Genomic DNA, 27,940 nt, shown 5'->3' with positions numbered 1-27,940 from the left:
CATTTGAGATTTATCGTTTTTCATTTCTTAATACAGGTACATCATGTCATTTGAGAATGACCCCTACCCCTTTTTTTTAAAACTCAAATGCATTTATGTATTTCCTTAAATCTCATAACTCATTTCCAAGATATAAATTGAATGAGTCTACACACATGCCATTGGAATATGTGTAGTTCCTGCAAGTTTGCAACAAACAATTGTCGCAAGCTTGCGGCAAATCTAATTTGCATATTTATGTATGAAGCAAGCTTGTCGCAACCTTCATTTGTATGGTTAAATGGTAACAACAAGTTTGCAGCAAATGCTTGCTGGAAGCTTGCGGCAAATGTTGCCGCAGGGCTAATTTTTTCGGTAAGGGTGTTCATTAAACATACCTTCTTCTACTTTTCTTCAGGCGTCACCACTTTCATTGTTTCATGGTTTCCAAAAACCTCGATAAGTATATTTATCTTGTCAACACAAGTTTTAAACTTTTCTGTTAAATACAAATCAGTAAATGCACAAAATAAAATATTTTAGCATTAAGAATTTTGGCAACATGTTATAAAGTCAAATACTGGGAGAATTACAAAGACATTATTCCGTTTATGTGTAGATAGGTCGAATTCTTTTACTGGTAATATTTGTTTAGAAGCCTATATAAAATTAATCATCACAAATCGATATGCCAAGCCATTTTCGAATTGTCTTTCAAATCTTGTAGGACAACCAAATTTCTGGTACGATTATATAATTAGAAATGTGCCTGATTTTTATTTGTTATCAAAAACTGACGAAAAACAAATCTCATCCGAACCAAATATCAGGTTTGAGCACGACAATTTTAACATAATTAAAAAGCATATTCCGATGAGGATCATACAAGTTTGCGTTCACTGAGAAATGATTTTGTAGAAATCTATTAGACACGAACAATATCAGTCGAAATAGACACAATATCGATAGAAGAGTATTAGTGGTTATTGGCATTTATTTTGAAAAAAAAACCTTTGATTTTTTTTTTACATAAAAAATCTATATTTACATGTATGTTCTAAAGTTGTACGCAATTGATAAAATTACTTTTTGACGTGTCGTTTCTAAGTCAATTATTTATTGACGTTTTTAGTCCGGATAGACATGAATTATTTTTTACTTGTTTTTACTGCTTACTTGCTTCCAGAAATTGGGAATACCCTAAGGTCCGTCATTGCCTTTTGTCGGTGTGACAGTCAAGTTCGTTGATTTTATTAATGTGTTCTTGTGTTGTTTTGTATGTTCTGTTGTTCCTGATCAAGAGATGATAGAGCGCTTTACATTCGTTCATGCCAGGACTTGTGCAGCTTACTTTGCTTAGTGTTGAAGGCCATTTGGTAATTTGTAGTTGCTCATAATTTAATGGCTATCGTTGATCGATTCTACTAAAAAGCGCCTATGAGCGCCCGAGAAAAACCGGAGAAAAAAGAAAAAGGCCACGGTGAAAAAAAAGCGCCCGGGAAAGAAAAAAAGTGCCCGGGACAAGAAAATAATAATATTTTATAACAATAAATGTTTTCCTGAATAAAAAAAATCAGAAACAAATCATTGCTTGCATTGTCTATAGTGTAAAGGTAGTGTTGGTGCTTTTTTACATTTAAGATTTCAAACTTGTATAAAATTAAGTAAGCCATAAATATAAACCAGAATTATGAATAATATTGTCCCCGATCAAAACGTATATTTCGTTATTATAAAAAATTCAGTGGCCGAGTTCAAATATTCACAACTGCATGGTGCACACTCTTGAAAGTTTTGTATTTCATTAAAACATTGGAAGATTATGGAAGGCTTTCAACATGCCTGTCACTAAGAAAAGTTAACCCCACTGCTAAAGCAAATATGATATTCTGTATAGATGTGGAATATGCCATAAAAGTTTTTTTTTATAAAACCCAGAATATCTAAACCGCGGGTGCTTTATTAATATCTTTGATTTAATGTCATTTGTTTATAATAGTAAAACAGTAGTTATTTTCGATTGAATTGATTTTCGTTCCATTATGTCAGGGCTTTGTGGTGTCTACTATACGAACACGTTTCTTTGTTTTATTTGTTTGTTTTATATTGATTAAGATTATAGCACAATTATACTTCTGTATGATCAGGACTGGTTTTGCGAATCACCTGCAATTCTAAATGTTTGTTGACATGTTAGTATGTTCTGAATGTATAATTAAATGACTAGATACTGAAAGCCTACATCCCATAAAACATTTCTGTTTTTGTCATTGAGCCTTGTAAAGAAAATAAATGATTTGTGTTCGGTTGCATACATTAGGAAAAGGACAAAACGAAATTTAATGCGTGTATCATACAAGTGAGAGGTTTAATCAGCTATACAACCAGGTCTTATCAACCATTTTCTACATAACAAATGCCTGTACCCAATCAAAAATATGGCAGTTGTTATTTATTCCTTTTATGTGTCTGAGCATTGAAATTGCCCTTTTATTAGGTAATTTCCGTTTTCAAAATCCCTGACAGTTCGGTATTTTTGTTATTTAACTTTTCAGACACCATTGACGTAAAGTACTTGTATGTATGTGTGCGGAAGGTTGATATTTACGTATTCTGTTCATGGTGGTCTGGCAATTAATTTCCATCGATTCACTGAATACCCTAGGCATCTTTGATTGTAAAGCATTTGCTTTTTCCACAATTTCTTCACACTGGGCCCTCTTTTAAAATATAATATAACAACAATCAAAATAATTATTCATTCTGTTTACTATCGTATCAAAAACTCAATTAAGTTTATTCAAACCTTCGTTATACGTAATGTACAATGATTTTTTAACAACATGTTTAATTAGTCTATGATTACTTTAAGTTTCTAAGAAGACATTTATTGTGATCACTACACCACTACAACTTATTTAGAGACTTTTGTTTCTGTTTAAATCCTGATATATATATATACTTCAATCTAGTATATGATAATATAACCTAATTTAGATTTTGCCAAAAAAAAATTTTTTGTGATTTGTATTTGTCGGAGAATATACCATCTTACCTCAAATTCAGCACATTTATTTCTCCAGTAATCTCGACAAAGAATCTCATAATTCAACATATAAGCCGGGATAACTGTGAGCTGTTTCGTGTAAATAATCTTTTTCGTGATTTCCTCTTCATAGTCTTTGTCTATTAAACTAACTATTCCTAATATGGATCCTTTCAATGTATCCCATTTGGCATTATATTCATTATCTGTGAGCTCTTTTATATCTGACAGGTGGAATATTTCGTTTCGCAAATCTTTTATTTGTGTCATCCAATTATCCAGCCCTTGCTCTCTTTTTCCACATTTTGCAAAATATAGTTCGCAAGTGTAATATCAACGACCTTTATATCAATGTTTTCTATTGCATAATAATTACAGATGCAAATTTGGGTCACTTTACCGCCAACATATTTTTTATGAATTGGCAGCTGTTTCGTATCATCCGATTTATATAATAAAAGTAACTGTTTTCTAGCTATCAATCTTTCGCCCTTTATCTTTTCTGAAACACATTCACAGCAATTAAGAGTTTCATACACATGAACTATCTTGTGCTTTTCTTTCTTCGAATTAAGAAATGATTCAAAGCTAGAAGAACCGAGTATGTTTTGTTTTATATATTTCCAGACAACATCACTTGCAATTTCAACTATAAGAGCCACTATCTTGAAAAAGTTATCCCTATCCTTTGGTGCCATATCTGGAACGAATCAAGTTTTTATAGACTTTTGAGTTACAAATTCATAATTTGGATCCTAAGCTAATGAAATATATTTGTAGTCAAAACAATCTAATCACGTTTTGTTCTTTAAGTAACGATTGAAATTATACACCACAGTATATCTTCTTTAATTCGTATGTTGTTAAACACAAACACTGTTTTATTGTATTCATCAGTTTCCATTATATCAATTCGCGTGTGGTGAAACACAGACAATGTTTCAATTATCATTGAGCGCTCAAAAACATGTTTAACCCCTCAACATTCTTTTTGTGTCAATCCCAAGTAAGTAGCCTGAAGCTTAGTGGTTGTGTTCCCATCTGTCATATTTGTTTGTTTTGTAAATAAGGCTGTTACATTTCAACCAATTTGTTTCATATTGTTCATGTTAGGGTCTTTTATAGCCAACACCACTGTATTAGGTTTACTCATTGATGAAGGCCGAAAAGTTGTCTATGATTGTTCACATTCACTATGTTTCAACTTTGGTTGATAGTTTGTTAGAATCATACCACGTTACCTCATTTTCTTATAATATAATTACAATTATGAATTGGAAACAAAATCATGTAGCTGCATATAAACCATGATACACAATCACTATTTGCAAAACATATAACAAAGCAATAAAAAACAGTTTCTGCTATTATTGCTATTCGTTCTAGATTAGTCGAAGATTTGTGGAATTTAACGACTGACATTATTCGGGTTATAAAACAGTCATATTCGGAATATTAAAAAAACAGGAGTGGGTTATCGGCCGATATTTGACCGGAAGTGATACTTTATCTTATATAACAATGATTTACTCAATTTTGTACAATACAAGCAAAACGGGCCATAAAAATAATGTCTTTTTCCTGTGAAGACGTCATTTCGAAAATCCAAGATGGCCGCCATGATCGGATGATTTTTTTCATGGCTACCCCCCTTATATGATTACATACGCCTAAAGGCATGTTCTTTCAAAGTTTCATGCTTGTATCACCATTTGCATGATTTGTGTGGTAAGCTGCTTAACTATTCGAATGAATTCAATTGGACAAATCTCACATCGCACTGCAAGTGAAAAAAAATAACTTATCATCGGGTTGACCGGAATTTAGGATAGATATCGGTTATAATATCTGGGGTCTGTTGTTCAACTTGTGATTAAACTAATCATATGATTAATTTTAATCAGTCGTTAAAAGTTAATCGGATGATTAGTTAATGCAATGATTAAAATTCGTTGTTCAACTTATTTTAATCATTGTATTTACTAATCATGCGATTAATTTTTAATCATATGATTAAGTTTGGGTATTTAGCAAGTGTTTCCCAGAATGCATTGTAAATAAGGGCCTCTATAACTTCCCTGTTTGCATTAAATCATAACATTCTTCTTTTAAACAGTTTTTGGGTACAAATAATTATTGAATAAATATCTTACAACATGTTCATATTTTTTATGGAATCATATTCATGTTTTAGTTTTGTTTCCACTTCATAATGAAATGTTCTTAAATGGAAAAATAATTTCAGTGAAAAGTCAAGTAATGCCCTGAGAATATGCGGCATTGTCAATTTGTTTGGTCCCTGTTTACCATGAAATGGTTATGGGTACATTTTGTAATAATCAACATTTGCATTTCACTTGAAATACTTTTATCATGCAACATTTGGTTGTCAGAAAGATCCAGAAATAATGTCAGTGATCTGATTGCAGTCCTCAATAAGAATGCATCCGATTCATGGCCGTGATTTTCATGATTTTACTCCAGTTTTCCACATATCCAGATCATTATGATTTCTTTAAAAAATCCTGTCAGTTATGTTGTTTAGTATGTTCAACCTTCTTCACATGCTATTAAAATGACGAAATAACATCTCCATTGGGGCGTTGAGTGAAGAGTGCTTTCTTTCACGTCCGCATTTCATCAAGTATGGCATGCCAAGTTAACATTTAAGATAATTTTACGGATGGTGTAAATCGCACTATATTCAACTGAACTGAGATCGATTGTAGTTCCTACGGCACAAGGAGATACAGAGGGACAATTACAAATATTCAATTGTGTAAGTGTAATAAATAAATAAATAATAAATAAGCTTTATTTAGAGTCGGCATGTTATATAAAACATAGACAAACATAAGCTCTAATGGCATAATGCACAGTCCTTCTATCAGTCAAGGTATATGAGTTTTCAATATTTTTTTTAAATTGAAATAGCAACTTTTTCGTGACATTATTTGACAATACTCTGTCAGAAAAAAAATCCAGATAGAAATAATAATAAAGATTAATGAAAGCAATCCAACAGTAGGATATTTTGGGTATCCGATAATCATGTGGGATAGGGTGCATACTAGTAAATATAAAGACAAGAAGATGTAGTATGAATGCCAACGAGACAACTCCCTTTTGGAGACAGCAAAATGGTGTAGAAGTTAATGAATTATAGGTCACCGTACGTCCTCCAACAACGAGAAAAACTCATAACGTTGAATAAGCTATAAAATCTAAAGGCCTAGATATGACAAATCGCGATAAAACAATTACAGGCACATGCAAATAGCCGATTGTATACAAGTAGGAGATGCTTATTTGGTCCCTTTTGTGTGGTCTCTTTTACCATTGGATGATATTGTACAACTTACCAACAAAGATGGATGCTAACTATAAATAAAATAACTATGGATTATGTTTATGTTTCTATTTTTTTTTTGGCAAAAAGTACTGTGACAGCTTCTTGTTTGAAATATGATTCCTTTTATTAATGTGTGATATATGTATGCATGAAGTGTTTGCAAGTAGACATTCAGCAATTTCTTCTCTTCTCTAAAATAACAATATATTCTTTAAAACCTTTCAGAAGTTATAAACACCTCTCCAATATATTTGTTCAACGCGTTTCAGCAGAAAAATACGAAAATACAAAGCAAATAATTAATATCAAACACATGAGTTCACACAATGTTATTACATCGTTTGTTTGTCTCAGACTGATTGATAAAATTGAGAATGGAAATGGGGAAAATGTCAAAGAGACAACAACCTGACCAAAGAACATAAAACAGCCGAAGGCCACGTACTTATACCGGGTCTTCCACACAGCGACAAAATCCAGCACCCGGAGGCGGGGTTCAACTGACCCCTAAATATAAATTGTGTACTAGTCCAGTGAAAATGGACGTCACACTCAACTCCAAAACATATTATAAATGATCTAAAAATTAATCTCGACAAAGTGATCATCGGCTCCCCCCAGCCCCCCCCCCCCCCCCCCCCAACTTCATTCTGAGGTAACTGTATTAAAACAAAGTAAATATGAGACTTTATTTGAGATATTGTTGTGCCCCCGCAGATGTAAATTTAATTCTAAATCAAAACACCTTAAAAATTGTATAAGAAAAAAAACATAAAACGTAATTTCCTGTCGATATCCACGTCTAGATAGTATGTCCTTATAATCTAAAAGGTTTCATGAAATTCTGTTGTTGGTGACAAACTGTTGCAGTAGTACAGTGAGACAAACAAGTTCAAAGGGGCGTAACTCCTAGAAAATAACCTGAATCATAATCTCATGTCAATATGCTAATTTTCATAGTATGTCCTTATTATCTACTATTTCACATGCACATCTTCAGTATATATGTTTAAATAGTCATAAAACTGAAGACTTCCTAGCATTCAAACTGTGGGAGGAGTTATCCATCCAGAAATTATATGCATTTTTTATTTAAGCATATATACTCCAATAATGACAAGTTCAACTATCTCCCCAAAAAGCTAATATTAATAAAAATCAAAACCCTGACCACATTCACACCTTGGATATATGTACAAATAGACAGCAAAGTTAAAAATTCCTAGAATTCAAACTGTATGAGGAGTTATGTGGAATAACTATATACCATAATGGGAAGGAAAGACTGACGGATGGAAAGATGAACGGACAGGGGACCCACATCCCCATTTAAAACATTCAATATTAACAAAGGCCAGAGGCTCATGACTTGAGACAGGCTCACAAATGCTTTGGGGTTAAATAACTTTTGAGAGATCTCAACCCTCCACCTTTACCTCTAGCCAATGTAGAATAAAGAACAACATAAATTACGCATAGTAAAACTCAGCTTAAAAGAAGTCCGAGTCCGAAGTCAGATAAGGTAACAAATAAAACTAAACAAAATGACAATGATACGCCAGGGGTACCCTCTCCGTGTTCCCGAAATATACATGAAATATTAGTCATTGTACCTTGTCTGTTCTAGGAATTCTAACCATGAGTTTTTTTATCCGCTATACATGTCAAGAAATCTTTGCTCAAATCGCCGATGAACCCCTATTGCACCAATTAGAAGATAAACATAATGTCATTTGATTCCATTAAATGAAATTGATTTATGACCTACATGTACGTGTCACTATAAGAACACGATCATGATATAACAAATGGTCAATATATAGAATTCTCCATGTAATTTTCTCTATTGGATTTTTGCATGCCCTTTATTGTTAATATTGACGCAATTTATACTTTATCATGTCTTACTCAGACTATTACACCAGAGTAGCATATAGTTGAGTGTTAAATAAATCAAACATAATATTATGTTTTGTAATGATCCAAATTATTTGAATGACCAGCACTAGTAACTGAAATTCTCCCTCTTTCCCAACGGGCGTGAGTTGCTTCTTTTGAAATGTCTCTGACACTCGAAAAATCAAATGAGATTTTCCAGATTCTTGATAACAGGTGCTTGAGTTTGTATCATGATTACACGTCAGTTGAGAAATATGAGACATATCATTGACTCATATTTTTGTTTACTAAATCACTAACATAAAACACTTGCAGTAGAACATTTTCATAATAAATAATTGGAGTGGAGGTTCAGGAGGGGTATCTGGGGTCTAAATCCATTTTTATTTAACAATCAAAGCATTTGAAAGGAGACATAGAGTTGGAACACTAAACCCTTTTACTTAGGCACTGTTGGAACCCCCCCTTTCCCCCCCCCCAAATGGCTGGATCCATCCATGATTTGGGTTCTCGTCAAACATAAGTTTTTAATAATAAATGGGAAATAAATAATGTTTAAAAACTCCCATGTTAAGATAAAAACCGTAAGGTCCGAGCTATCTGTGGGACGAACTAATCTGTTATAATTTACCTGCGTAAACTGTTAGGTCAAGGGCGCTATCAGAGAATGTGCTATTATTTGAACTTCGAAAAATGGGGAAATTAGCAAAGAACTGCTTCCAAAATCACCTATGGCCTGTGCATTAATGCTATGGTAACATTTATTATTTATGAATTTATGAAGCTGTTTTGCGTAATATTTCATTGAATGATTCCGTACAATAATGTGGCCGTTGTTGCGATCTGAGACTACTATAACACAGTGTTATAGTAGTCTCAGTTGCGATCAACACCGTCACTGAGCGGTAAAATACAAACCGAAATCTGCCGAAATGCGCAGTTTCATTCTGTTATCAAATGACCAATTAATGAGTGCGTCCGATCCTTCGCCCCATCGTGTCAAATATCTTTCCAATTTATATGTCAACTCAACTCCTAGCAAATATATTGTGTTTCTTTCAAATATTAATTTTAAAAGCTCTTTCACAGCTGAAATCTCTTTCCAGAAGCTAAATATATCTTAAACATCTCAAATTTCGAGGATAAGCTTATTTTTGCATTGATACTGCAGCCATCTTGGATGCTTTAATCATATGATTAAAAGTTAATACACCTCAAAGAGGTGGATTAAGTTTAACGACAATTTTAGCCTTTTTAACGCAGCGTTAAAATTAACGACAAGTTGAACAACACACTAATTTAAATTTAATCGAATGATTAAGAAATTTTAACGATGCGTTAGCACTAACGACAAGTTGAACAACAGACCCCTGTCCATTAGAGAAGAGTCGTATTTCTTACAAATTATAAATCTATATGAAACAAATGTATTTTAAAATTGTCTAACAATGTCAAATGCTTTTCGAAATGCACAATGACTTGTCTAACGTGCAAGATATATTTCTCTCTCTTAAAATGGTCCACTCTTCTATATTCCCCTTCTGACGGACTATCATCGTTTCTCAAGACCATACTCGCTAATGGTATTAAGGGAGAGCTGAATACTGAATTTACTGAAATGGAATTGTCTGAACGATTTTGAATTTACTGCAGTTAATAAAACTTACTACTTACTAAAAGAAGAAAAAGGCAAAAATATCAAATGAATTTCATAAAACATCAACAAATGAATTAACAAGTCTACAAAAACGAAGAAGCCGACATAAGATGAGTTATCTCAAGAAACCATATACCAGAATAATAACTGTAAAAATATGATACTCTTACAAAGAGCTTCGGATGTATTTTTTTTTAATAAATATTATGCTATCATTTAAGAATTAAGCGGAACGGTTATAATGTAGAAGTTTAACTATATTGCTTTCGATGTGTAACTGTCTTAACTTTCATATTCACTCTTAGTAGTTAACTGGATCGACACGCTAAGGTTAATGTTGAACATGATAGTGTACACTATATTTGAGTCAGGAAGTGACATATGCTACTAATGAGGGGAAAAGTTCACCATTGAGCGTCACTGATGAGTCTTATGTAGACGAAACGCGTGTCTGGCGTTTTGAATTATAATCCTGGTACCTTTGATAACTATTGATACCATAACTGTAAGTAGTGATATGCAGTGAATTTTGATTGTGATGTCCGTTAACAGTACTTCTAAGCAAATGTAATTGCACGAGCTGAGCAAGACCAATACAGAGTTGCATTTATTATTAATCCACCATTTTCTACATTTGAAAATGCCAGTACCAAGTCAGGAATATGACAGATATAGGAAGATGTGGTGTGAGTGCCAATGAGACAACTCTCCATCTTGTCCATTCTTTTTTGATGCGTTTTGTATTTTAATTTTGCCATGTCATTATAGTCTTTCCGAATTGATTTTCCTCTTAGTTCAGTATTTTTGTGATTTTACTTTTTATTGTATTGCATGATGTCAGAGTGACACTGGCTTTTCTTTATTTGTTTATACTATAGGTATCACTTTTATACCGATGTTCCAGGGACGCCAGAAATAAAAAAATACCAACAGCTGAATGCACCAAAACTGAGTCACGTCAAAATTAACACGACCAAGAGATAATATCATGATGACAAATGAGGTGTAAAAAAATATACAAGGCACCCAGAAGCTGTTACTCTTGGCCATCTTATAGTATTTATGAAAAAGACTCTTAACAGCATTCAATAAGTTTTGATACATCCATATTCATATCTGTTGACACCCTTGGCTATTGATGTTTTTTCAGACATTGCTGACGCTGTAAAGTAAGAGTAAAGGCTACAGGATGTTGATTAAAATGTGAACTCAATACGAAATTGATATATAACTGCGAACTAAAAGTAAATATTTATAACCTCAAAATTGAAACCGTCTGAGATGACAGTTGTTTTTAAAGTAGCGGTTAAAACATACACGACACTAATGTCATCTGATTGGTAGTTTGGCTCATGTGTTGAACTGCTTCTTAGGATTTTTGTTTTTTTTATGTTACTAATTTATGGTACAAAGACATATTCTTGGTAAACACACAGATGTTACTACAAACTGTATCTCAGTACAGAGATAATATCTTTTTTCCTGCAAATGTTAGCCCTGTTTTACTCCAAATAAACTTATATATATATATGATCAAAATTTCATGAATCTGAAAAAAAGACTTATAAATAATTACTCATATCTGGAATTAACCCTTGGTATAAATATAAATTATTTAAATTAGTTTCTGAAGTCTATTTAAACAATTGTCCATTGAAAGATGATCAAATGCAACATCTTCAAAATGGCTTATCTCTGTCAGTTGATAATCCAAAATCTTCTCCAAGAGAATTAAAGCACTCATTTACCGCTTGTGTGACATATTTATCATGTTTATGGAATTTTTAGTTCAAAATAAAGTGCAGTTTTTGTTACTCCAAGTGTATTATTATTACCTGATCTGGTATTCAACAGTGTTCGGATTCAAAACTAAATATACTCTTTTTACCCCCAATGTCCAGTAGTTTCCTATTTATACTATGAATTGATGATAATATAATTTTTAAATGAAAAAAAGTTCGTATATACAAAACATTTACATCATGTAATGATATAATTATTTTAGTGAATCAAAATTTAAAAATACAAGGGGTAGAGGAACTCCGAATAAAATTCAAAACGGAAAGTTGATAATCAAATGCCAAAATCAAAAGAATGGACGTATGACAGTCAAATCAAATTCCAATATATTGACATCGCTGTTTAAACAAAACAAACAGAAAAAAGAGGTTAAAATGTCCAAATGGGGTACAATAGTCATCATATTGTTATATTCTTAATCACTGTTTGAACAAAACAAACAGAAAATGAAAGGAAAAATTGTCAAAAATAGGGGTACAATAGTCATCATATTGTTATATTCTTAATCACTATAAAAACAAACAAACTTGTTAAAAAGGTATCACAAAAGTGCATATAGATAGTGCACTTTAGCAAAAATAAAGATTTTTTATTTAACAAAGTACAATAACGGGATATTTAAGTACAAAGCTACGTCTTATGTATCAAAGGAACACAAAAAGGCATATAAACAAAGCACATTAGCAAAAATGAATAACAAGAATACCATTTTTTTTACAATAGCACAAGAGCATTTAGATGGGTTGCAGATGTACATAGCCACGCTATATGTATCAAAGAAACACAAAAAGACATACTAAAAAAGCACTTTAGCAAAAATAAAAAATAGAAATGCAAAAATTTCCAAAGAACACCAAAAACAGACTTAACAGTAAAATTGACATTCATAAAGACTAATAAAAGAATGCTTTAACACTTTTTTAAGATGATAATCAACGTCAGTATCCATATTCTATACTTCAAGACAATCGCGTATTAATTCTGATGTTGATACATTCTACATGTTCTATTTATCAATAAATTCTTTTTATCGCAAAATCATTGCGAATTTCATACGAAAAAGAGCAACAAAAATATTCCCTTAAATTTGACAATTGTAGAACATAAAAACTGTATTTCTTTGCAGAAAAAACTGGGTCATAAACGTATACTTCGGGAGATTCTAAGCAAAATTTTGTTTGTTTGATGTTTTGTTTACATTTTTTGGAAGCTTGAGGTAACACGGTACCATTTTGATTGGTCATCTTTCAGTGGTGTTTTTTTAAAATCTTATTTGCAATGAAATTTAATGTAAATATTTGACTGAAGTACCGGACAGGTTCAAACTGTACTCGTGCCATGTATTTTGTTATCAAAAAGATAAATTCTGCAAGTAGTTTTTTGAAAAAATGTCAATTTAACAAAGACTACGAGGGAAAAATTATGGGGTTATTATTTCGATAAAACATCATTAACAAAAGAAAAGAAAACACACAATTCATTTAAAAATGTTTTGTTTTTTAAGAAAACATCCTTGTTGTGTCTTTATATCAATCTCTTTGCTATTTAATCCTCTACAATTATATATCAACCCAACATGTAATAGTCAAGTGCTATGCATAAAGCTTGAATTGAGATCTTAACACTATTTAAAAGCAGAAATATTCGTCGCGGATTTAATTTCGTTTATTTCGTGGATGAGAATTATCTACGAAATTAAAACCCCAAAAAAAAATTTAACTGTACATTAGTTTATGATCTAACAAAATAATATTGAGATAATATAAATTATATAAATGATGACCAGAAATGCATACAATAAACTTAATAGGTAAATTGATTAGACAACATATGCATGCTTTTTTTTTATTATCTGTTAGTGGCTTTGAACTAGATAACTGCGAGTACTCTCAGATCTGTTCCTAGTGTCTTTTTGTTGTCGGGATGTACAAGTACCCGGCAACGTCCACTTGTATGTTTTGTCCATTTGATGTGTTAAGCCCTTTTCAACTGATTTTTAGAGTTGTACTGTTATACCACTGTACTAGGTTTGAGGGAGCGTTGGGGTCCCGCTTACATGTTTAACCCCGCCCTATTATTGATTTATTTGCCTGTCCCAAGTCAGGAGCCTGTAATTCAGTCGTTGTCGTTTGTTTATGTGATACATATTTGTTTTTCGTTCATTTTTTTCATATAAATAAGGCCGTTAGTTTTTTCGTTTGAATTGATTTACATTGTCTTATCGGGGCCTTTTATAGCTGACTATGTAATATGGGCTTTGTTTATTGTTGAAGGCGGTACTGTGACCTATAGTTGTTAACGACTTGGTCATTTTGGTCTCTTGGGAACAGTTGTTCCATTGGCAATCATACCACATCTTCTTTCTCATAAATAGATGTCATTTAACATACTGAGGTGTTTGTAATTCACTCAAGTCTTAATTAATCTATTACACAATCATTGTCCTTGCATAAAATATCAAATGTGTGTATAAGCCAGTTAGTGTTTGCAGTTCACAACATAATTTGGTAGTAAAGTGTTGCTGATTAGTCACATAATGCACTGTACTTTATTATGGGAGAGAGTATAATATGTGTTGCTGATTCTTTCTTTAGGCAAATGTAATAACAGACAAAAGGCAATGTAAGGGTTAAACTAATTATTCTAAATAGGGAGTGAACATAAAAACAAATTTGTTTTAAGCGGTAAAATTGATGGCATATTTTGGTATTATTATTCATTCAGTCATAGCGTCTTTGCATCGGAACTAGATACATTTATCAATACTATAAACTGCACTGTGTCTATTTATAACAGATGACCGTGGTCACTTATGGTGAAGTTGAAATAATCCCTTTGTAAATTTAGCAGGAAGCAATTAGGAGTTGGTTGACCGCGACAAAATATATATTATTTAACTGAACGGAATGAGTAATGTATTAGATGACATTAAAGTTTGTATTACTCCTACAAGCTTCGAAAGGAATTTTCAACATAGAATGAAATTCAAAACAGTGTGGCTATTGCTATTGATTGACAGATTAAATTCATCCATTGACTGGGACAATTTACGTGAACGTTTGTCTGTAACGACCACTGTTCACGACGTACCTACGATAGACATTTAAACTGTGGGGTCACCAAAGGTTTCTAAACGCCTTTAATTATAAAATAATTCGAAAAATTCATCAGAAATAATCTTTATGTTTTGATTTTATATAACTGATATAAATCAAAACATCGTGTTATTTCTGATTATTTTTTTCGAATTACTTTATTTAGGTGTTGAGAACCTTTGGTGACCCCATAGTTTAAGAGTCTTTTAAAAGAGCATAGTGAGCAGTTGTCGTTACATATAAACGTTCACCTAAATTGTCCTAGTCAATGGATGAATTTAATGTGTCAATCAATGGCCACAGCCACACTGTTTTGAATTTCATTTTATCTCCAGTCAATGTCCTAAAATTTCATGACCTTCTTTCTTCTTTGTGAAATTAAATTGGGTATTTAAAATATTTCATTTTACTTATTTTTATCTTATTTTGTACGCAATGTCTTACAATTGAAAAATATCGTGTTTTCATTTCAAAAATGAGTTCAAACTTCGTAGGATTTGACAAGAAAAAATTGATCAATTGTAACGAAGTAAGTTCTTTGGGAATTGTCAGGTGGCCAATGTCATACAAAACCAAATTAAAATATAAATTTAATTAACAAAACAAAATAAAGTAAATTCAACAAAAAATGTAATATGAAATGAGAACACAAATGTAACTAAATAAACACACACGGAACAAAACAAATTTCGGCCTGCACACTTTCCGCACACTGCCCGGATACGTTCCTCGTTGTACGTACTGTAGATGTAAATGATGAACTGGGTTGTTCCCCTTTGAATTTCTCTTTATAATTAAACGGACGAATTAACTAATTTTCACATATATTTGGTTGCTTCTAAATTGATTGAAGAGAACACTAAATTTGTATGAATAAATATAATGCTGAATAACAAACTATAACTGCTTTAAACTGCATAAATACTGCACGGACTTCTCGATTTCTCAACTAAAAATGTATATAATTTTACGGACTTTTTGCTCCAAATAAATAGAAACGGTCTATAAATTTATCACCGCCTCCATGCGTTGTAACTCCAACCAATATATCACCTAGTTGTTACCATTTTTAACCCCGACACCATTAATTCATCGACACCATTATCTCCGACCAGTCGACAATTAGCAACGTGCCAACGCACACTAAAACCGGGCCTAAAAACCCCTGAGTGTTGTTTCAATTAGCCTTTGGACATCCATGTCCTGTCCTGACAATTATAATGTCCAAATTGCTATCTAAACCACAAACCCAACTGCACAAACGTGTGCTACTCTCAATGATCATGTGCCGACTGATTTGAGACTCACCTGTTAAATTTCAATAGGTGCGTAATCACGTGATAAACAAGGTCTGCTTGACTAGATTACCGGTGTTAGTGAAAATAAGAGATAACATAAAATATAGTCCTAGGTGTAAAATAAATCATATAAATAATTAACTGAAGTTTGTTACAAACGTCCCTTTCCAGGAGACTAAAGAACATTTAGTCCGACCAGAAACAACAAACTTCAAAATCTAATCTGAAACTAAGCTATATCAGTAAAAAAAAAAAAAAAAAGAAAAAATATGTACACATCAAACATAAAAAATTCAGTCCTGTAACACTAAAATAAAACCAAAATTAACACAATAACGCTGTAATAACGTCACACTCAGGGGTTATCTAAATATCGCCACATCTAGACAAAACATCTGCAACAATGTTTGTCTTGCCTGCAATGTAAAAAACTGTATAATTAAATTCCTGAAGTATCAAACTCCAACGGAGTAACCGTTGGTTACTGGTTTTCATCCTCTGTAACCACTGTAAAGGAGCATGATCAGTATTAATAGCAAACTCTTTACCCTCTAGATAGTTTCTCAAAGTTTTAACCGCCCACACTATGGCAAAGCACTCCTTTTCTACCACTGCGTAGTTGCATTCCGCTCCAGAGAGTTTCTTGCTGATAAACATAATTGGACGCCTTCCGTCATCAAATTCTTGCTCTAGTACAGCACCTAGACCCTTACCGGACGCATCAGTCTGCAAAATAAACTTTTTAGAAAAATCTGGACTCCGTAATACAGAGTCACTACAAATACATTCTTTAAGCTTGTCAAAAGATTTTTGTGTTGTGTCTGACCATTTAACTTTATTTGGTTCGTTTTTCTTTGTAAGGTCAGTCAAAGGTACGGATATGTCGGAGAACTGTGGTATAAACTTCCTGTAGAAACCTATCAGACCGAGAAATGATCTCACCTGTTTCTTCGTGACAGGCACTGGAAATTCATGTATAGCAGATACCTTGTCCTGAACAGGCTTAATCTTGCCACCGCCGGCAATATGTCCTAAAAACTCAAGCTCATCGTAGCCAAATAAACACTTACTCGGTTTTGCAACGAGGTTTGCCTGTCTCAGTGAATCGAATACTGCCCTTAAATGCTCAATATGGTACTCCCATGTATCGCTAAATATACCAATATCATCAATGAACGAGTCAGCAAATTCCTCGTATCCTGCCAGAACTTTATCCATCATACGAACAAAAGTAGCACCTGAGTTCATCATACCAAATGGAGTAACAGTAAACTGATAATGTCCGAACGGCGTTATAAATGCGCTCTTCTGTCGGCTATCTTTATCAAGTGGTACCTGCCAATAGCCCTTAGTTAAATCAAGTTTACTGATATATCGTGCTCTGCTGACTTTATTCAGTACCTCATCCATGCGTGGCATAAAAATCGGGTCAAAGATAGTCTGTTTGTTCAAGGAACGATAATCGGCACAAAATCTAAGTGTGTTGTCTTTTTTCTTGATCAGTACTATCGGAGCTGCATACGGACTGTCAGACGGCTCAACTATACCTGCAGCTAACATATTGTCAATCTCTTCTCTGACCTTATCTCTAAGTGCGTATGGTAGTGGGTACGGACGTTGGTAAATCGGTTCCTCTGTTTTTGTAACTACTCTATGTTCTATAATATTTGTTACCTTAGGTACGTCACTAAAGATGTCTTCATATTCTGATAATAATTCTTTAAGCTGCTGTTTTTCGACAGTTGTCAATTCTGGTGAGATCGTAACGTCATCTACATTTTCTTTGCTTTTCAACACAGGAGTTATATCTGTAGTCATCTCACTATCATCTGTGCCTTCATCTGTGTTAAGACCTGAAATTACATTTAAGCACGCAGCAATATCTGTTGTGACATTATTATCAAGATCATTATCTACCCGCTCATGCCATAACTTCAACATATTTACATGAAATACTTTGTCTTTTCCTCTAACCTTGACCTTATAGTCAACAGGACTAACTTTATCAGTCACTATAAATGGTCCTTTCCAACTCGCTAACAGCTTTGATGTATGTGTAGGCAATAATATAAGCACCTTTTGACCAACTTCAATCTTTCTGTCTCTAGCTTTTCTATCATAATAAAACTTCTGTCTTTGTTTCGCTTTTGTTTCATTTTCAATGGCGTACTCAGCCATTGTTCTCAACTTTTCTCTAGTGTCTAATAAATAACTCAACACAGAGTTTTGACATGTACTAGGCTCTTCCCACTCTTCTTTAAGTACTGCTAGAGGTCCTCTAATGTGCCTGCCATATAACAATTCAAACGGTGAGAAACCAGTACTCTCATTTGGTACCTCCCGATATGCAAATAATAAGTAGGGGATATATGCATCCCATGTTTTTGGTGTCTGTCGTGCATATGCCTTCAACATTTTCTTCAGTACACCGTTAAACTTTTCACAGAGTCCATTACACATAGCATGATAAGGACTAGTGCGTAACTTACTTATCTTTAATAGTCTACATACCTCAACCATCAGCTCTGACATAAAGTTACTGCCTTGGTCTGTCAACAGCTCCCTGGGTATGCCAACTCTAGAAAATAAACTTATAAGAGCATTAGCGACTGTAGAAGCTTCTTGGTCTTTTAAAGGAATTGCTTCTGGATATTTAGTGGAATAATCGACGCAAACAAGTACATAACGGTTTTTGTCATCAGTCATAGGCAAAGGGCCAACAAAATCAATAGCAATGCGCTGAAATGGCTCATCCATAGGTGGTATGCTAATCAATGGAGCACGTGGTACTCTACCCTTCGATGTACCTATCTGACAATCTGGACAAGACCTACAGTATTCGGCAATATCATTAAATATACCTGGCCAGAAAAAGTGCTGCATGATTCTGTCTCTTGTTTTCTTATTCCCAAGGTGACCTGCCAACGGAATATCATGTCCCAACGAAAGAACTGTTCCTCTCAACTTGCTTGGTAATACAATCTGCTGAATAACTTCACCACTTGGCTTAGTATACACTCTATATAGTAAATCTGAATTATATATAAAATAAGATGCTGGGTTATCATGCACATCACTTACATAAGATTTTACCTTATCCAAAGTCTCATCTGTCCTCTGTAACTCAATCAACTGCTTCCTATCACAAATCTTAAAATCATGGCATACGTCTGAAAAATCTATAGAATGAGATATAGGTACATCGCTACTACGCTGAACATTCGTCTGATCAATCATAATATCTGCTTCATCCTGCTTCTTCTTTCGAGATCGAGTCTCAACTGCATGACATGGGACTGAGTCACCTGAAACAAAAATATCTTCTCCACTAGTCACTGATAAACCATCGACACTATGTGGTACTGATGTGTTCACATAGTTTCCAACAATCAGATCTGCAAACGGTGTATCTAAGATCAATGCAATAATATCACCTGAAATATAAGGAGTAGAAATATTAATACATACTTCTGGACACTGCTTCACTGAACCATCTGCTAAACATATGTCTCTAGTCTGACCTGTAAGACAATCTGGGTTAGTAAACCTACTATGAACAAATACAGTAGAACAACCTGTATCTCTCAAAACTGAGATTTTATCACTATCGATCTTACCTTCTACTATATCAAGTCCATGTACCTGTACCTTGTCGCCATTACATGAAACACCAGGCAACTTAACAGTCACACCACTAATATAATCATCTACTCTATACTCCTGTCTAGTCTGTATGCACAAACCAAACTTACCTGGCTTAAAATTATCCTCTTTTGACCGGTTCGTCCTTGTAGGACAGTGCGTAGCTATATGACCAATGTTCTTACAAATAAAACAAGTCCTAGTGTCAGGTTGTCTTCCTTTTGATTGGTTATATCTACCTTGTTGTTTAGATTGGTCGGTGTCAATTCTCCCAACTGATTTAGAACTTACCTGTTCATCTTTATGTGCTTGCTGAAAAGCCTCAGCTTTGTCTACCAACTCATCAATTGTTTTCGGTTTCTGTTCCTTGATCCAAAGTTTGAGCTCTTTATTACAACTTACCATTAACTGTTCTCTAGTAACTAAATCAACAAATCTATCAAAATCAGTGCCTATCAACTCACGCTCCAACCAATGTCTAAGAAAACCTACTAGTCTGACTGAAAATTCCTTAAATGACTCATCCGAAGACTGGCGTTCACTTCTGAACTTCTCCCTGTATGCCTCGGCAGTAAGCTCGTATCTACATAAAATAGCAGATTTAATTTTATCATAATTTTTACTGTCCTCTTCAGACAATCTAGAAAATGCCTCTAAAGCTTTCCCACAAAGTAAAGGGACTAATCTAAGGGCCCACTCAGACTTGGGTATTTTATGCAAAACCACCAATTTCTCAAAGGACCTTAAAAATACATCTGGGTCTTCACCTTCCTTAAATTTAGGAAGTTTCGACTTCAAACTTGAATGTGTCTGTGGTGGTGCAACACCTTGAGCCATTTCTTTCTCTCTAAGCTCTAACTCTTTTAAACGTACCTCTTTTTCCATCTCTATCTTTCTCATCTCTCTCTCTTCCATCCTAGCTTCTCTCTCAGTAGACTGCATGTTTTTCAACATTTCTAAACATGTCTCCAAAGTTTCACCCTTCTCTAACATCTCCGGAACCCAAGCGGGTAATACACTTCCTGCCATACTGTACAATACAAATAATAATAAAATGATAATGTAAACAAATAATAAAACATAAAAGTTCAAACAAAATATATAACAGAAAAAAAATCCCTGTTGTCTATCTGACAATATTTTCTAATATAACAATTGGCACAGTGAATCGAATACTGCCCTTAAATGCTCAATATGGTACTCCCATGTATCGCTAAATATACCAATATCATCAATGAACGAGTCAGCAAATTCCTCGTATCCTGCCAGAACTTTATCCATCATACGAACAAAAGTAGCACCTGAGTTCATCATACCAAATGGAGTAACAGTAAACTGATAATGTCCGAACGGCGTTATAAATGCGCTCTTCTGTCGGCTATCTTTATCAAGTGGTACCTGCCAATAGCCCTTAGTTAAATCAAGTTTACTGATATATCGTGCTCTGCTGACTTTATTCAGTACCTCATCCATGCGTGGCATAAAAATCGGGTCAAAGATAGTCTGTTTGTTCAAGGAACGATAATCGGCACAAAATCTAAGTGTGTTGTCTTTTTTCTTGATCAGTACTATCGGAGCTGCATACGGACTGTCAGACGGCTCAACTATACCTGCAGCTAACATATTGTCAATCTCTTCTCTGACCTTATCTCTAAGTGCGTATGGTAGTGGGTACGGACGTTGGTAAATCGGTTCCTCTGTTTTTGTAACTACTCTATGTTCTATAATATTTGTTACCTTAGGTACGTCACTAAAGATGTCTTCATATTCTGATAATAATTCTTTAAGCTGCTGTTTTTCGACAGTTGTCAATTCTGGTGAGATCGTAACGTCATCTACATTTTCTTTGCTTTTCAACACAGGAGTTATATCTGTAGTCATCTCACTATCATCTGTGCCTTCATCTGTGTTAAGACCTGAAATTACATTTAAGCACGCAGCAATATCTGTTGTGACATTATTATCAAGATCATTATCTACCCGCTCATGCCATAACTTCAACATATTTACATGAAATACTTTGTCTTTTCCTCTAACCTTGACCTTATAGTCAACAGGACTAACTTTATCAGTCACTATAAATGGTCCTTTCCAACTCGCTAACAGCTTTGATGTATGTGTAGGCAATAATATAAGCACCTTTTGACCAACTTCAATCTTTCTGTCTCTAGCTTTTCTATCATAATAAAACTTCTGTCTTTGTTTCGCTTTTGTTTCATTTTCAATGGCGTACTCAGCCATTGTTCTCAACTTTTCTCTAGTGTCTAATAAATAACTCAACACAGAGTTTTGACATGTACTAGGCTCTTCCCACTCTTCTTTAAGTACTGCTAGAGGTCCTCTAATGTGCCTGCCATATAACAATTCAAACGGTGAGAAACCAGTACTCTCATTTGGTACCTCCCGATATGCAAATAATAAGTAGGGGATATATGCATCCCATGTTTTTGGTGTCTGTCGTGCATATGCCTTCAACATTTTCTTCAGTACACCGTTAAACTTTTCACAGAGTCCATTACACATAGCATGATAAGGACTAGTGCGTAACTTACTTATCTTTAATAGTCTACATACCTCAACCATCAGCTCTGACATAAAGTTACTGCCTTGGTCTGTCAACAGCTCCCTGGGTATGCCAACTCTAGAAAATAAACTTATAAGAGCATTAGCGACTGTAGAAGCTTCTTGGTCTTTTAAAGGAATTGCTTCTGGATATTTAGTGGAATAATCGACGCAAACAAGTACATAACGGTTTTTGTCATCAGTCATAGGCAAAGGGCCAACAAAATCAATAGCAATGCGCTGAAATGGCTCATCCATAGGTGGTATGCTAATCAATGGAGCACGTGGTACTCTACCCTTCGATGTACCTATCTGACAATCTGGACAAGACCTACAGTATTCGGCAATATCATTAAATATACCTGGCCAGAAAAAGTGCTGCATGATTCTGTCTCTTGTTTTCTTATTCCCAAGGTGACCTGCCAACGGAATATCATGTCCCAACGAAAGAACTGTTCCTCTCAACTTGCTTGGTAATACAATCTGCTGAATAACTTCACCACTTGGCTTAGTATACACTCTATATAGTAAATCTGAATTATATATAAAATAAGATGCTGGGTTATCATGCACATCACTTACATAAGATTTTACCTTATCCAAAGTCTCATCTGTCCTCTGTAACTCAATCAACTGCTTCCTATCACAAATCTTAAAATCATGGCATACGTCTGAAAAATCTATAGAATGAGATATAGGTACATCGCTACTACGCTGAACATTCGTCTGATCAATCATAATATCTGCTTCATCCTGCTTCTTCTTTCGAGATCGAGTCTCAACTGCATGACATGGGACTGAGTCACCTGAAACAAAAATATCTTCTCCACTAGTCACTGATAAACCATCGACACTATGTGGTACTGATGTGTTCACATAGTTTCCAACAATCAGATCTGCAAACGGTGTATCTAAGATCAATGCAATAATATCACCTGAAATATAAGGAGTAGAAATATTAATACATACTTCTGGACACTGCTTCACTGAACCATCTGCTAAACATATGTCTCTAGTCTGACCTGTAAGACAATCTGGGTTAGTAAACCTACTATGAACAAATACAGTAGAACAACCTGTATCTCTCAAAACTGAGATTTTATCACTATCGATCTTACCTTCTACTATATCAAGTCCATGTACCTGTACCTTGTCGCCATTACATGAAACACCAGGCAACTTAACAGTCACACCACTAATATAATCATCTACTCTATACTCCTGTCTAGTCTGTATGCACAAACCAAACTTACCTGGCTTAAAATTATCCTCCTTTGACCGGTTCGTCCTTGTAGGACAGTGCGTAGCTATATGACCAATGTTCTTACAAATAAAACAAGTCCTAGTGTCAGGTTGTCTTCCTTTTGATTGGTTATATCTACCTTGTTGTTTAGATTGGTCGGTGTCAATTCTCCCAACTGATTTAGAACTTACCTGTTCATCTTTATGTGCTTGCTGAAAAGCCTCAGCTTTGTCTACCAACTCATCAATTGTTTTCGGTTTCTGTTCCTTGATCCAAAGTTTGAGCTCTTTATTACAACTTACCATTAACTGTTCTCTAGTAACTAAATCAACAAATCTATCAAAATCAGTGCCTATCAACTCACGCTCCAACCAATGTCTAAGAAAACCTACTAGTCTGACTGAAAATTCCTTAAATGACTCATCCGAAGACTGGCGTTCACTTCTGAACTTCTCCCTGTATGCCTCGGCAGTAAGCTCGTATCTACATAAAATAGCAGATTTAATTTTATCATAATTTTTACTGTCCTCTTCAGACAATCTAGAAAATGCCTCTAAAGCTTTCCCACAAAGTAAAGGGACTAATCTAAGGGCCCACTCAGACTTGGGTATTTTATGCAAAACCACCAATTTCTCAAAGGACCTTAAAAATACATCTGGGTCTTCACCTTCCTTAAATTTAGGAAGTTTCAACTTCAAACTTGAATGTGTCTGTGGTGGTGCAACACCTTGAGCCATTTCTTTCTCTCTAAGCTCTAACTCTTTTAAACGTACCTCTTTTTCCATCTCTATCTTTCTCATCTCTCTCTCTTCCATCCTAGCTTCTCTCTCAGTAGACTGCATGTTTTTCAACATTTCTAAACATGTCTCCAAAGTTTCACCCTTCTCTAACATCTCCGGAACCCAAGCGGGTAATACACTTCCTGCCATACTGTACAATACAAATAATAATAAAATGATAATGTAAACAAATAATAAAACATAAAAGTTCAAACAAAATATATAACAGAAAAAAAATCCCTGTTGTCTATCTGACAATATTTTCTAATATAACAATTGGCACAGTGACAATCCCACCGCTGCCACCATTGTAACGAAGTAAGTTCTTTGGGAATTGTCAGGTGGCCAATGTCATACAAAACCAAATTAAAATATAAATTTAATTAACAAAACAAAATAAAGTAAATTCAACAAAAAATGTAATATGAAATGAGAACACAAATGTAACTAAATAAACACACACGGAACAAAACAAATTTCGGCCTGCACACTTTCCGCACACTGCCCGGATACGTTCCTCGTTGTACGTACTGTAGATGTAAATGATGAACTGGGTTGTTCCCCTTTGAATTTCTCTTTATAATTAAACGGACGAATTAACTAATTTTCACATATATTTGGTTGCTTCTAAATTGATTGAAGAGAACACTCAATTTGTATGAATAAATATAATGCTGAATAACAAACTATAACTGCTTTAAACTGCATAAATACTGCACGGACTTCTCGATTTCTCAACTAAAAATGTATATAATTTTACGGACTTTTTGCTCCAAATAAATAGAAACGGTCTATAAATTTATCACCGCCTCCATGCGTTGTAACTCCAACCAATATATCACCTAGTTGTTACCATTTTTAACCCCGACACCATTAATTCATCGACACCATTATCTCCGACCAGTCGACAATTAGCAACGTGCCAACGCACACTAAAACCGGGCCTAAAAACCCCTGAGTGTTGTTTCAATTAGCCTTTGGACATCCATGTCCTGTCCTGACAATTATAATGTCCAAATTGCTATCTAAACCACAAACCCAACTGCACAAACGTGTGCTACTCTCAATGATCATGTGCCGACTGATTTGAGACTCACCTGTTAAATTTCAATAGGTGCGTAATCACGTGATAAACAAGGTCTGCTTGACTAGATTACCGGTGTTAGTGAAAATAAGAGATAACATAAAATATAGTCCTAGGTGTAAAATAAATCATATAAATAATTAACTGAAGTTTGTTACATCAATTATTTTGATTTTTACATGATATATCAGTTTGTTATTTAGGTCATAGGAAATAAGTTTCCGGTGTTAACAATAATACGGAAATTATTGAACCAATGTATTCATACTTTTTTTGTTTATACTTTTTGAACACGAATAGCTAATTAATAACATAAAATCGTACATTAGTTTTTTTTCTTTTAAACAAGTTTGTGTATATCTGTTTTAGGCAAATAAAGGCAACAGTAGGTTCAAAACATAGCCAATCAAACATCTTCTTGTTACTTTCTAAGGATCATTAAACTTTCAACAAGCCTTGATGTCAAATTGACTGTGAATTGTCATATGCCTCCCCTCGCAGTGCTCCCCGGCATTTTGATATCATTTTATAATTAAGGTAACTTGAAACAATTTTCTGATGAGAACAATCAATATATATTTATACAGCCAAACAAGTACAAAGTTAAAGAGCATTGAGGATCCAAAATTTCAAAAAAATACGGCTAATATAATATATGCCAGGGATAAGAAACTCCTGAGTTTTTCGATAAATTCAAAGTTTTGTAAACAGGAAATTTATAAAAATGACAACACTATTAATATTCATGTCAACACCGAAGTATTGACTACGGGCTAGAAACCAACACAGATCATAGGTGCCTGTATTTGTTTGGACAAGCGAAAGAATGCAGCGGGAGGAAACATGTTTCATGAGATCTCAACGCTCCCTTATACATTTGATTAATGTGTAATAAACAAACACACATTAATATGCACAATAAAACTCAGTTTAAAAGAAGACCGAGACCGATGTCAAAAAGGAATGACAATGGATAACATAAATTAACAAGGAATTAATAGCAGTTACTTTCATGCGAGTGCCAGCCCTCATTCAAAATGATAAAATATGAGTATTATCTGTTATTAAAGTAAACCTAGTATTATATTATTCAGCATTACACCATTGTGTTTGATATATTTGCAATATATACAAATGTACTTACCTCGACATGTATCTGTAATGAAACTAACAAATCCTGGTTGTTCTTCAATCCGTCATTAAAAAAACAATATCATAGCAACAAAACAAAGCATTGATTCAAAACTATTATAAAAGATATTCAACATACTTTAAAACATGTTTAAATATCTGACACGGTCTTTAACACTTGTCATACGAAATAGTGTATATAAACACAACGTTTAAAATAAAAGTGTCACGCAGAGTGTTTATCATACGTCTCATACTTAAACGGGATCGTACACACAAGTACTGTATTGTTTAATCTCTACAAATAAATCTTACCTACTATCCACTGGGGGAAAGCGGCCGTCCGTAACTGTCGTTGCGTACGGCACAACATTGCAGATGACCGTAGCGATAAGATTTTAAGTTTCCTAAATACTCTTGATCTAAAGCATTGTTAGTCAAGAAAATTGTCAAAGGTCTGTATAATATGTAGTTAGAATACAAAAATAACTGTTTTCTATGACGATAAAAAAAGAAGCCGTACGTATCTTTAAGAATGAAAATAAAAACAAATTTCGTAACTGATTTTACGGCCGTGCGTAACTTCCTCATGCTTTAATTGATTTGTCAACTGTTTACTGAAAACTGCTTTCAATTTAACAATTTTAATGGGCGGTTACCAAAATACGGGAATATTGTGGAATACGGATACAAAATAAAATAATATGTATGGAAGTTTCCATTCATGAAAATTACTATGAATAAATAAGTTAATACATGTGCCTTAATAAGCTTATGGATGAGCATATTTATTTCTTTTTTTAGTCCTATTAGTGAACGTTTTTTGGAAATAATTGTTGAAATCGTGATACAAGAATGAAATTTGGTATAAAGGTTGATTAAATAATACACCAGCTATAAAAAAAAGTCAACGAAGTCTATTATGTTTTCAAACTGTGATTGATTTTTTTTTCAATTCATACAACTCCAGCTTTCATGACTTTGTACATGTAACTGTCGGATGTGCCCAAACATGTCCACCTAGATATGCTTCTCTTATGATATGCTCCGGAAGAGAACCTCTGGTAGGCGGAATAGCATCAGAAGGTGGCTGCTTCCTCCTGGCAAACGCTTTAATCGTGCCAAGTAAACTTTAATGCAAATGTTGATGTTGCCATACATGATGCAAACAAATTATTCTATGATTTCAATATCTGTGTCTTCATACTACAGCGGGCAAAAATGTCCGTTACATCTGGAAATGCTTACATAGTGTCACATCCACTAAACGTATGGTCGAAAGGAAGAGCAGCTACACGAGGACCAAACGCATTTAATGTCATGTATAGGAAGTCATCGAAAGTCTTTATTCCTTTAAAATTTTATCCACAATT

The 27,940-nt window shown here is 34.0% G+C and overlaps 3 protein-coding genes across 3 annotated transcripts; all 3 read right to left on the bottom strand.

Moving 5' to 3' along the window:
• Positions 1–376: 376 nt before the first annotated feature.
• LOC134693838 (uncharacterized) lies at positions 377–26,780 on the bottom strand. The gene is made up of 4 exons (XM_063554771.1): positions 26,581–26,780; positions 3,035–3,725; positions 2,588–2,699; positions 377–478 (listed from the first exon to the last, which is right to left on the bottom strand). The coding sequence occupies exons 2-4, from the start codon at positions 3,293–3,295 to the stop codon at positions 384–386; spliced, it is 468 nt and encodes a 155-aa protein (XP_063410841.1). The 5' UTR covers positions 3,296–3,725; positions 26,581–26,780; the 3' UTR covers positions 377–383.
• Positions 16,493–20,797, bottom strand: LOC134692602 (uncharacterized). The gene has a single exon (XM_063553060.1). The coding sequence runs from the start codon at positions 20,795–20,797 to the stop codon at positions 16,493–16,495; it is 4,305 nt and encodes a 1,434-aa protein (XP_063409130.1).
• LOC134692601 (uncharacterized) lies at positions 20,912–24,502 on the bottom strand. Its single transcript, XM_063553059.1, has one exon. It carries the CDS (start codon positions 24,500–24,502, stop codon positions 20,912–20,914), a length of 3,591 nt encoding a protein of 1,196 aa, XP_063409129.1.
• Positions 26,781–27,940: the final 1,160 nt, after the last annotated feature.

The sequence above is a fragment of the Mytilus trossulus genome, chromosome 12 (assembly GCF_036588685.1).
Source record: "Mytilus trossulus isolate FHL-02 chromosome 12, PNRI_Mtr1.1.1.hap1, whole genome shotgun sequence".
Taxonomy (NCBI): Eukaryota; Metazoa; Mollusca; class Bivalvia; order Mytilida; family Mytilidae; genus Mytilus; species Mytilus trossulus.
This window is presented reverse-complemented; position numbering and strand designations above follow the sequence as displayed.